The sequence below is a fragment of the Ascaphus truei genome, chromosome 2 (genome assembly GCF_040206685.1).
Source record: "Ascaphus truei isolate aAscTru1 chromosome 2, aAscTru1.hap1, whole genome shotgun sequence".
Classification (NCBI taxonomy): Eukaryota; Metazoa; Chordata; class Amphibia; order Anura; family Ascaphidae; genus Ascaphus; species Ascaphus truei.
The window spans coordinates 100060931-100073742 of record NC_134484.1 but is presented as its reverse complement, the minus strand read 5'-3'; the positions used below and the strand labels follow the sequence as shown (position 1 = coordinate 100073742).

At 42.1% G+C, this 12812-nt stretch overlaps 1 protein-coding gene across 2 annotated transcripts in view; it reads left to right on the top strand.

Annotated features, from left to right (window-relative positions):
* Positions 1–12812, top strand: part of PREX2 (phosphatidylinositol-3,4,5-trisphosphate dependent Rac exchange factor 2) — a 330482-nt gene that overhangs the window by 60421 nt on the left and 257249 nt on the right. For both annotated transcript variants that reach the window (XM_075583773.1, XM_075583771.1), the window contains exons 4-5: positions 5302–5406; positions 6818–6919. In XM_075583773.1, coding sequence (XP_075439888.1) covers positions 5302–5406; positions 6818–6919 — 207 coding nt within the window. The remainder of the gene's footprint in view (positions 1–5301; positions 5407–6817; positions 6920–12812) is intronic.

The window sequence follows — 12812 nt, the reverse complement described above, 5'->3', positions numbered from 1 at the left end:
GCCAACGTGACGTCACATGACCCCGCAGCGTCATTTGAGGCCGCGTTGCCATGGGGATACATCACCGAAGGTAAGTGAAGTTGCAGAGGCCTCACGCGATCCCCCGGCAATAATTTAAATGTCTTGGGGAAGAGCGCGAGACTCCTGCAACCGCCCGCGCCCCCCCTGAATAATCTTACGCCCCCCCCCCAGTTTGCGCACCGCTGAAATAATGTATATGTAGTCATGGCTGGTTTCTGCCTACAATTCTGCCCTCACTGGCATGCAAGTCCTGGTAAGAGCAGGCAATGCCAGTACTAATTATGGGTTTTCCCCACACAGGCAGTCCATTTAGTGATGGGAGGAGGTGTGACTAAATCTGTGTTCTTCCCAATCCTGGATTCAGACCTAGTACCTTCAACCAACTGTACTTAAGGGAGGTACAACTCCAAAATCAGTAGTGTGTCTCTACCATTGAGAAAGACAAGGAATCACGCAGGACTGCTGTGCATTGGCAGGCCCTGGTCCTATTCCCTAAGGGGGAGAGTGAGTGATTACCTATCCCCTGTTCTTGCTAGAGGGCTGGGGAAGAGCAGGGACTGCTGCGGGGACAATTGACCCATAGTGAAGGTCCAGGGACCATCCTGAGCTTTGGAGACCAGAACAGAGACTGTGTTGGGTCGAGAACTGCCATGTGCTATGAAGTGTACAGGAATAAATCCGTTCCAGTTGAATATACCTCCTGCCTGGTGTGTGATCTTACGGGGGGGGGGGGAGGTAACCATTTCTACTGTAGGAGATCGCCTCCTTACATCCAGAGCTTACGGTAGATGGAAGCGCTGTGTGCCATGGAGTAAATGTCAGGTATATACCCCAGAAGCCTGTCCTGCAGTCCCCACAACCATCGGCGGACAACTCAGCCTCTTGTGAACCACCAGAGGGAGGGCGGCACTGTGTCCAGCCAATGCCGAACAAACGATTGTCTCAACTAAGGGAGGAGCCGGATGTTGCCGACCGCACCCTCAGTTCTTCAGAGCCTGCAAGGAGAGAAGAAATGTTTACTCAGTACTTTTTGCTTTTGCGCTTTAAACAAGTTCTGATCATGGACGGTTCTTGTGAATTCTCTCACTACCATCTACCAGGAGGCCTTCTAGTAGTGAAGGTGAAAGAGTATCGATACCTCAAATGCCTATGTCCTAAGTGTGACTTCCCTGACGGAGATCTTGTCTGGGATACTAAGTGTCCACAATGCGGGACCTGCTATCTAAAGCCGACGCTGCTGGACCCCCAAAGCCCTTTTCTATGAAAGACGCGGCTGACCTGAACACCTGGGAGGTCAATGGCGGTTCCCGAGGGCCCGTGTGCCCCAGTGGACGTTTCAGGGGGTCTGTGTTCCCCGATGTGGGAGTACCATGGAGTAAATGTTGGTTATTTACCCCAGAAGCCTGTCCTGCAGTCCCCACAACCATCGGTGGACAACTCAGCCTCTTGTGAACCAATAGGTAGCATGCACCATACACCTGGTAACAGGGGGATCTCCAAGAGGGTGGGGGAAACACTGTTACATATGTAGCCCTTGGACCCCCACCTTAAGTGAACCTAAGGGTTCAGAAGGTAACCCCCTCCCTGGTTGCGACTCAGAGGGCGGTTCTCTCCCCTTTATTTCTTCCATTCTGATATGCAGAGTATCCACACTCCCTGGCACGAAGCCCAGAGTACGCCCCAAACATTTTTTCTCTCTGTTTCTGAGCATGAGGGTAACCACACTCCCTGGCACAAAGCCCAGAGTACGCCCCAATACGTTTTCTTCTTTAGGCAAGGGCCTGGGTAACCCCCTCCCTGGTGAAGCCTCAAGGAGAGATTCCCCCTTCCTTTCTTTTTCAGTGAATGGGTAGCAGGCTACCTGGTGAAGCTTCCGGGAACTGCTCCCTATTCTTGTAATAGTAGGGGAAGCATGTAACAGTCTGTGATGCACAAACAGATAAGTCCTGCTGCTGCAAAAACCTGTCCTGTGAGAATAACAATCTCAGCACAGCCTCCATTTGTAGCCCTTGGACGCCACCCTAAGTGAGATTAGGCCTGCTACTCTATGTTAGTGGTGTGTGGTTCGTAGCTGTGATGTAACAGGAGGGCTGAGTTGCTCCGCGGTGGTGTGGGGAATCATCAGGACAGTCTTTCAGGGTTCTTCACTCGTGGTCAGTGCCTCCAGCAAGCATGGGTCCTGTGTTTGCAGGATGGTCCATACTGACACTATGTTCTAGTCCAGTCAGTAACCACAATGGATTAAGGTGCAACTGGTTCTTTATTCAGTACAGCAGAAGTCAGCCAGACTATACAGCCCTTCTTTAGGGATAAGGTCTTGCATGCCCCATCCAGATTCTTATCCCTGGTAGTGCCTCAGAATAACACTCACACACTCCCACTCCTCAGGGGGAGATAGACTGACTCACTTCTGAGAAACTGCCAGAATAAACCCAGAGGAGGTGCTCGTAACCCCACCCCATAACAGAGCAGGTCTGGTTACTGATAGGTCAAAACATACAGCAGGTGACCCAATCAGTATCCTTCCCTCAAGCTGACACTTTCTGGTTGTTGCTAGGCCCACCCTTACATACATCAAATATATCTAAAGCTGCAAACGCACACAAGACCTTTCTGAAGGAATTAACCCATCCACTGCCTGCACATAACAGGACTTACATATGTAATGCATATGCAAAGTTGGTTTGCGCAGACAGGTGTTGGGAATTCTAGTGGTTGAAACCTTAACAAGAAAAGGTCAGAGCCTTTCTTAAGCATAAAGATTTTATAAACTTTTTTATAAACTTAGGTCCAAAGAGGTTGACCGCAATCGTTAGGTGGTCCAGGATTTTTTAGCATCAGATCACACTATGCCATTACTTTCTAAAGGCACTTCAACCACTCTGCACTACAGAGATTTGAATTATTATTTTTCTTGGCTCACTGTTTGTGCATTTTACACTGTGACCCACTAAGTTTCTCTGAACTTGTCAGTACTGATGACACTGTTGGAACACAGCATTGTTCCGGTATTGAGTGTCCATTCCAACATTCATTCAAACCAGCAAGTATGAACATTAAAGGTACATTTCCGCCTTGGGTTTTTGTTTTGTATTAGGTGGGAAGCAGGGGATGACTGGAGCTGAATCCCATTAATTTCAGGTCCGGGGACATCTTGAGATATTGGCAGGTAGGTAATGCAGAAGATAGCAGTTTAAAGGTCCTGTATCGCGTTGGCCAATAGGAAGCCACAACGCCATCTGTCACGGTTTTCTATTGGCTTGCGTTAAATGAGAATTGTTTTAACATGCCGGAGATGGCAGCATGACCTACGGAGGTAAGTATTGTAACGTGTTTCAGCTCCGGAGATCCCCTGCTTCTGACATAGGGGGATTTTCTTTTTTTTGTTTTGAAGGAAATGCTCCTTTAAAGTTAAAAAAACTAACATCAGCTAAAATTAAGAACAACCTATGTCGTTTATACGTCTTTTGTCAACTTGGTAGGTAGAATAGCAGAAATTGCTGCATTAAACCTAGGGTAATAAGAATTTTGAATGTCGCAGATGGAAGCAGATTTTAAAATCCCCTTAATAGCTTTTTGGAAGAATATTTTCAAAAAGGCATATTTTTCTTTAGTGTAGTGAATGTCCGGTATCCTTGAAATGATTTCCAGTCTAACATGTACTATTATTTGTTTACCTCTGAAAATTGAAACGGCAAACATTATCCTTCTTCCTGTATACATGGACATCCCATTAGGTTCCCCTTTGTTCTGTAGCAATTTGTGACCAGAGATAATGTACTACCAAAGTGTAGAAAAGGTAAATCTGCAAGGTGGGTTACAGGTGTAAGTTAACAAGAACAATTGAATGCACAGGGTTCAAGGTCGTTACCAATAACTGAGCATGTAGTGGATACAAATGTATGCACAGCACATGTAGTATTTGGATTTTTCCATTTAGGTTAGTTTTATTTCAAGTTACATCTACCAGTATGATTATATAGCATGGAGATGTTCCATGGCCTCATTTAGTTCTCTGTACCATTGGCGAACACGCTTTGTATGCATGGGAACAGTAATTGATGTGCCTTTGGTTTGGCATACTCTGTAGCTTTTGATCTGCAGTGTGCATTCGCTAATTACTCCTTCTGGATGGATTTTCACGTTTTATGAAGACAAGCAGCACATTTTCTCTTACGGGAAAAACGTAACTTGCTCAGTGGGTTTGGCAATGGGATTCCAGCAGTTGCCTCCAGTGTGCTGCCGAATTATAGTTGCTGTGCAAAGCTCTGCATTGTGGCAGGTGTACAAGGGCAGCATGGCTTTTAGATGTAATTCACCTTACAAATGTCAGATCTGTGGTATTTCAAAACCTTTTTACACTAGAGAAGTCCCTGTGATGCAGTGCAAAGAATATATGTAGCATTTATATATTATTCATTTTAGGCTACCTATTTTATTTAGCACGTGTAAAATGTTTGAAGCAACGTTTATGATTGCTATACTTTATACACAGAGTGTGCGACACTGTATGAAGATAACATTTGTATTGAAAAACGTGTAATTGTAGAATTGTAAATAAATTAAACTACTCTCAACCCATTGATTCACTTATTAGTAAAATACTGATTTTCAACAAAGAGTGTGTGGTGGGTATCAAAGGTTATGTATATAAATGCATTTATGTATTTATTTTAGAACTTAAAGCAGCAATCCTGACTTTTTGAGCTCCATTTATTTTACAGGATTGGGACCACGTTATTTTCAGCTCGGCCACCCCCTCCCCCTCCACCCCCATCACCTCCCTGGATTCCAAAATGGTTACCAGTAAAGATACCAGCGTCACTTCCTGGTTTCACACTGTGACATCCAATAGGAAGCCACAATGGATAACGTTGTGGCTTCCTGATAGCTCTTGAGATTTAAACTGCCATTTTGTTTTCCCTGGAGGGACTGAAATGCCGGTACGTTCACCAGTAAGAATCTCAGGAACCAGAGATCCACAGAGCTGAAAATAGCGCAGCTCAGCTCTGGGGATCTCCTTTGTTCTCCTCCTGTAAGAAAAGAAATGGGGGTGTAAAAAAAGAAATAAAACGAGCCGCCATGATTGCTGCTTCAAGTCCTTTTCTGCCAGTGGCGGCAGCATGGCAATACTCACACACATCCAGCCATTTCTGCAGAATACTTAGTTGCTATCTGAGGGGGTTACATTCAAAAACTTCATGATCACTAAACGCAAATATTGGAGATATTGATAATCATCCAGCCTGTGTTGTTTTTTTTTTTTAAATATAATTATAGAAAGACAGCTTTGGAATTTATGATGAATACTGCAGCAACCATGAAAAGGCACAGAAACTTCTGCTTGAACTTAACAAAATCAGAGCAGTGCGGACATTTTTGTTGGTAAGGAATTCTGACTCATATTTTTCTATATCTGGATTGATCATGTTGCTGGATGGCTGAATGTACAGACGAGACCACGACTATTCTAAAGCTTGCCTTAAACTAGCCCGGTTACTAGCCCGGTTACGTGCTGGGTGTAACCTGGCTAGTTTAAGGCAAGTTTAAGGCATTTCTGCATTGACTAATGACCCATAGGATTAACAAAGCAGGGGTCCCTGCCAGGCCATTTGCAGTTTGAATGGGACTGCCAGGTACCCCCGCTATTAATCAGATGGGCCATTAATCAATGCAGAAATGCTGGGTCTAGTTTAAGGCAAGTTTAAGGCATGTATCCAGCATGTACCTGGGTCTTTTTGGCGATTGCCATTGGTTTGTGTTAGAATAGTCGCAGTCTCTGCTGTATCTGTACCATGCGCATACACTGTATTGCCAAGCTGGTTATAATATCCTGGGCTTTTGCCAACTGTGATTAAAGTTGGAATGCATAGGGCCAACACTGGACTCAAGTCTTATAATGGCAGGGAGCTAGGTTGACAATGCTGGGTCTAGGATCCCCTTGAAGATTATTCCTAGGCTCTGAGCATGAGAGCTGTTTCATTTTAAAGAATGGTTGTGTTCAATCAATTCATTAGGACTTTTCAATGGGACAGGAACAGGACTACTTTGTGCTTATTTATATAAAAAGCTTAAGTTTACTGTTAACAACCAAAGGGTCATTTTATTTGCTCAATAAACACAGAAAGGCTTAAAAGTACACTTATTATTATTGTATTTCCTGGTAACTTCCTTGACAACTTAGTCATTGGAATGGAGTAGCTTTAATCTTATTCATGAATGTTTTTTTACATTATTTATTTCAGTTACTGAGTTTTTTGTTTTGTGTGCAGTTTCATAATCCATGCAGTTAATGTATTCAATGACTGTATCTCGCATCAATTTTGGATGTCTTGGGGTCAAGGAATAGGTATGTGGAAAGGTTTTATGGAGCAATCGGATTTGTCAGGGAAGAAGCTACTTGGCTCATATACATCTAATGATAGTGTGTATCAGTTTTCACCTTTATGTGCAGAAGAGGCCTGCATTAACCATCATTTAAACGGCTAGTTATCAGCTGTGCTTAGTCTTGTCAAACTTAAGAAACCTGCATAAAATATCAAACATGAGAAAAACCTTTAGGGGTAGTTACTACACATTTACAAAATGGCACGTATGGGAGTGTTCCTATTTGACACATTTTAATTTTATCAGAATTTTTTTGTAGTGTGGGCTGTTGCCAGTAAACCACATACAAATGTAGAACTTTCCTGAAACCTGCGTACTGTAAACGCCCACATTTGAACATCACAGCATGGAAAAGTTTAACGACAACACATACAAACTGCTTAAAAATTGGATTTGTTTGTACTTTCAGAATTGCATGCTACTGGGAGGAAGGAAAAACACAGATGTTCCACTGGAAGGCTTTTTAGTGGCGCCAATCCAGAGAATATGCAAGTACCCACTTCTTTTGAGAGTAAGTATGCATTGGTTGCTAGGGAATTTTATTAGAGGTTTGAAACATGCTACTAGATTTATTTAAATCTCCTGAATACAATCACTTCCCTTTCCTTGCTCTTCCTTTAACAGGGTTTCTATTATATAGCCCAAACTTGGCACAAAGGGACATCGTCTTGCAATAAACTCTGTGAAGTATTTCAGCCAGCAATAGTCCCACCTTAAATTCAATCTCTTTCCACAAACAGAAATGGCTAACAGTCATTGCCTAAGCAGTGCATTAAAACCACCACCCAACATGCCACAATTATAATGTACTGTACATGTATATTCTTTGGTTTTTACTCCGTTTGTGAACTTTCATTTTACAAAAACTTTTCTCAAGGCCAAACCATAGTACAAATAATCATTTTTCAACGTTAAGGGGAAGTAAAAAATAAAAAAAATAATATATATATAATAATTGTGGTACACACACACACACACACACACACACACACACACACACACACACACACACACACACACACACACACACACACACACACACACACACTCTCTCTCTCTCTCTCTCTCTCTCTCTCTCTCTCTCTCTCTCTCTCTCTCTCTCTCTCTCTCTCTCTCTCTCTCTCTCTCTCACTCTCACTCTCACTCTCACTCTCACTCTCACTCTCTCTCTTGTGCCCTCCATTTTTTCTATAGGATTTTTCCTGTGGATCTCTATACCAGCTGTGCTCCTTTGCTCTCTTCAATCTTGTCTGCCTGGAATTATGCGGTACATATATAAACTAACAAAGTAGTATGAACATCTATACATACAGTATATGATCCTTTTACTTTGACAAATGAATTCCAAAATTCCTGCTGGAGGATCCAAATCTAGCACCTGGACCCCATTACACACCACTTTTGGATTCACTGACAATCATTCCACTCATCTACTAATTAAATGGATCTGTGTATGTCTGGAAAAGGATTTCTGTCCAAACTACATCAATTATAAAAAACAAACAGAATTAGGTGAGCTCATACAGTATGTACCCCTGTAACAAAATGGATCAGTAATGCTATATATTTTAATACTTTAAAGCAGGGGTGCGCAAAATTTCCCCCGTGCGCCCCCCGCTTGCTCTTCCCCCTGCGCCCTTCCTCTTACCTTGTCTCCAGCGTCAAATGACGTTGCGACGTCATTTGACACTGCGTTACCTTAGCGATGCGCCATTGGAGACAAGGTAAGAGAAGTTACAGAGGCCTCGCACGGTCCCCCAGCATTTAATTTAAATGTCTTGGGCAAGAGCGTGGAGCCTCGGTAAACACAGCGCCCCACCCCCTCCAGAAAATCTTGCGCTTCCCTGAGGGGCTCGCCCTCCACTTTGCTGACCCCTGCCTTAAAGCAGAAATTCAAGCTGACGTTTTATTTTTACATTTAATTTTTCTCTCTTTAATATGTGCACCAATACAATCCACACAATGGCTAAATTGCCGATCGATCGGCGAAACGTCTGTCAGTGCAACAGAAGAGGACCAAAGATGCAAAGTTCGGTGGTGAAGATCATGTGACCAGGCAGTCACTAGATGCAATTGGTGCACTGCTAGCGAGAGGGCAGGACTCAAAAAGGGGTGTGCCAGAGCCTGTTTCAGAAGAGGAATTACTTTGTAAATGGTTGCTATGGAAACAAAAAATGTTTGTTACATTATAATACATTAAAAATGTATTTCAGAGTTGTTTAAAAGAAATTGCTACAAGTATTTTCTCATAGTACAGAACTGATTTATTTAAAAAAAAAAAAACACATGTAGGAAATTGCTCGGTCTGCAGCTTTAAAGGAGCAGCCCAAGCAATATACTACATATGTTTAAAACAAAGAAAAATCAGTTCTGTAGTATTAGATCAGGGGTACGCAAGCGTTCCCCCCTCTGTCACTTCTCTTATCTGCTCTCAGCCGGCTCTTTGGCAATGCGTCGCCATTGCAACGCGTGTCAAATGACCCTGCAGGGTCACGTGTTGTTATATGACCCGTGGCGTTATTTAATGCCGGGTCCTAGGACGGGGGATGGAGGAAAGGGGGGAGCAGCTCAGAAACTTTGTGCAACCCTGTATTAAATAATACATACTCCTTTTTTTTTTAATTCAACTTTTAATGCCATTTGTAATGAGTTGTACTGAGCATTCTTTGATTTGTATAGCACATTTTAACACACTTCTCCAGCAGTGCATGATATTTGCATTACTTTCCTGTTTGGGATCATTTGTTGCCAATATTCCCAGCAGTTTGAGCTACAAATTGTAAAGATAGATAATGTTACCTTAGTAATATAAGAATACATTGTAGCTGCTGAGTTACACTGACTGAAGGATTGCTTGAAAAGAAGCCATTTAGTAATGCTGCTGCCAGAATCACTCTACTCTTTCCTAGATCTGTCTCAGCATCTCCCCTCCTGAAATCCCTCTCCTAGCTTCCGATCTAATCCCACATCTCACACTCCATTCTTCTCCTCACTTTTAAAGCTTTACATTCTTCTGCCCCTCCTTACATCTCATCCCTAATTTCTCGCTATGCACCATCCAGACTCTTGCGTTCTTCTCAAGGATGTCTTCTTTCTACCCCCTTTGTATCTAAAGCCCTCTCCCGCCTTAAACCTTTTTCACTGACTGCCCCACACCTCCTGAATGCCCTTCCCCTCAGTACCCGACTAGCACCCTCTCTATCCACCTTTAAGACCCACCTTAAGACACACTTGCTTAAAGAAGCATATGAATAGCACTGTGAATATTATGAACACATGATACATAAGCTTTGCCCCCTGCAGACGCACTTACCAGAACGCCCTCTTACTGTCTCTGTACGTTCTACCTACCTACCAATTAGACTGTAAGCTCCTCGGGGCAGGGACTCCTCTTCCGAAATGTTACTTTTATGTCTAAAGCACTTATTCCCATGATCTGTTATTTATATTATCTGTTATTTATTTGATTACCACATGTATTACTACTGTGAAGCGCTATGTACATTAATGGCGCTATACAGTATAAATAAAGACATACAATACAATACAATACAACCCTGGGAAGCAGGATCTTTGCTGATCAATCACAGGAGAACGAATCAATCAGCAGCTTAGGTAATTAGTTTTTAATAAAGGTAATCAAAGGCTGCATATATTAAAACAAAAAAGGATTAAAAAAATATGTAAGTGCCACTTGGATTGCCTCTTTGGGAATCCTGCTAGCAAAAGGAATTTGGAATACTTTTATGGAAAACAAATACAAAATCCCTCTGCTTTTTTCTAAACTGGATTGCAATTCATTAGCGACATTTGACATTTTTTATCCTAAGTATTTTAACAATGGAGTCCTGTGGTTGCATCTTTTCCTTAAAAAATAATGTAGGCCTGCTAACCCTGTCAAGGTAAACTCCATTTAAGCAGGTACCTATGCAAAATACATTATATTTTCTATTGTCCTATGGACTAAACATCTTCACTATAGCAAGAGAAGGTAACAGGCTGGGAACAAGGGAAATGCCGAAATGGTTAAATGAATGAATGAAGCATGTATTCTATCTGCATTTTAGTGCAATTAAAACTGGCAAAAAACAGAAATAAAATGTTATTATCATTATGAAGGGAAAATTGTGATTGCACAACTTTCTTAATGAAAAATAATCATTATATATACTTCTATTGTCTATGACATGGACTCCCCACCTTCTCCCACAGAGAGTGAACTTCACACTGTATTTGCTAATTGGTGAATTGTCAAGAAGCTCAGAACCTGAAAGGAAGGGCTAAAACTATTTAAAATAACAGAATATGTTGTGCTCAGACCTACCCCAATAAAATATATGCATCAGTAACACTATGGGGCCTATGCAGAGAGCAGCGCTATTTGAAAATTCGCCATTTTTTGGAGAAAATCGCGCAGAAAACAGCAGAAAATTGGCGAGTTGCGAGAAACGCGCCAATTTTTTTTTTCTATTTCTAAAACTCGCCTCGCGGCTGGCGAGAACCTCCATCTCGCCAGTTTTAAAAATATCCTTATGCAGAGAGGCGCGAACGGCATCTAGCGGCTGTTCGCGCCAATAAAATGGCGCGTTTGTCTCCTTTTTGCCTCGCCAGAAAAAGTTGGCAAGAAGCGGCCGCTCGCGGCCATAGCAAAGGGAAAAAAAAGGCGCAAATTTTTTTTAACACATTTCTGCAGCGCGCATCTCGCCAATTTAAACTCGCCACACGCATTCATGTTAAACATAGCAGAATTCGCACATTTCTGCATATGGAGAATAAAACTCTCCAAAAAAGCTACTTTTTATTAAACTCGCCAATTTTAAAATTCGCTGCTCTCTGCATAGGCCCCTATATGTCTTACAATACCCTAGAAATGCTGCTAGCAAAAGGAAATTGGCCATACAATTATGGAAAACAAATTCAAAATCCCTTCGCTACTTTCCAAACTGGCTTGTCATTTATTAGTGACATTTAACATTTTTGATCCCAAGACAAAGGAGTCATTTGGTTTCATCTTTTGATCAAAGAATGATTGAAGTCTGCTAACCATGTCAATGTAAACTCCATTGAAGCAGGTAGGCACCTACACTAAACACATAATATTTATTTTTGTCGTGTGGACTAAAACAAAACAACAAACATTAAATTGATTAAAAGAATCTGATAAGGTATAAGAAGCACAAGATGAAACTTTCTGGAGTCCTAGGCGACTTTCTTCAAGGATTTAACCGCTTTCCGTGATGGAACCCAAGGGCCGTTCTATACAGGTTGCGGCTGTGCGCGCGCGTGTGCCTGTGCGAACGCGCGTGAACGCGCCGCATGCTTTTCCCTGTTATAGAGCCGGGAGCTGCATGTACTGTGTATATGTGTGTATATGTGTGTGTGTGAGAGTATGTGTGTGTGCATGGGTTGTGTGAGTGAAATAAGTCCTAAATAAGATTTTTTTAAAGAAAAAAAAAAGTTTAATAAATATTTTTTTATTGTAATTGTGCAATCATTGACACACACACACACACACACACACACACACACACACACACACACACACACACACACACACACACACACACACACATACATACACACACACATACATACATACATTTGAGCGCTGGTAGCGGCGCAAAATCATCTTTTCCTCGTCTTCGCCACTGTCTGCCGGCTCCACGCTCCCTGGCGTGCGTGGTGCCATTATAGAAAGGCTGACGTCATCAGCCAACTAAAATTCCGCGCGCGTGCAGCATAGCACACACCCGGCACTATATAACAGCCCTAAGAGAGAAAAACATGCAAACATCTTTCACTTACACGTACCAATAAGATTATTTCACATTCAAATCAATCCGAACATTTAGTCTAAGGACATATCAACTGTTTATCCACTTATATTATTTATATTATTTCCTGTAATTGTGGTTTCCAATACATAGGGAGAACATTATCACTGAGATTTTTTTAGAACACCATCGCAACATAATTCGTGGTTTTCAATGACATAGCTTGTCCAGGCATATTTTTTAAACACACATAATAAAGACCCTTGTTTTCTAAGTATATCAGGACTAGAAAGTTTTCCCTCCTCCATCATGGGAGGTGATAGATTTAATAGATTATGCTTCAGAGAGACCTTCTGGATTTACAATTCATAAACACTTTCCCCAAAAGGGTTCAATGAATCTATCGATGTCAGCACCATTGTCTAGCTTTTGTTCAGTCCCCTGGCTCTGCATACAGGTGAACTCTGAAGGCCTGGTTTCAATGTGGTACTCCCACGTTCCTTTCATGGTCTCTCTGTGAAGATATAATTGATGGACAAGGGCACACGGATTTCAATCATAAAGAATTTATTGTGCCATAGAACACACAACATTTCGGCCTGCTGGCCTTTCTCAAGTGAAGTGCCATTT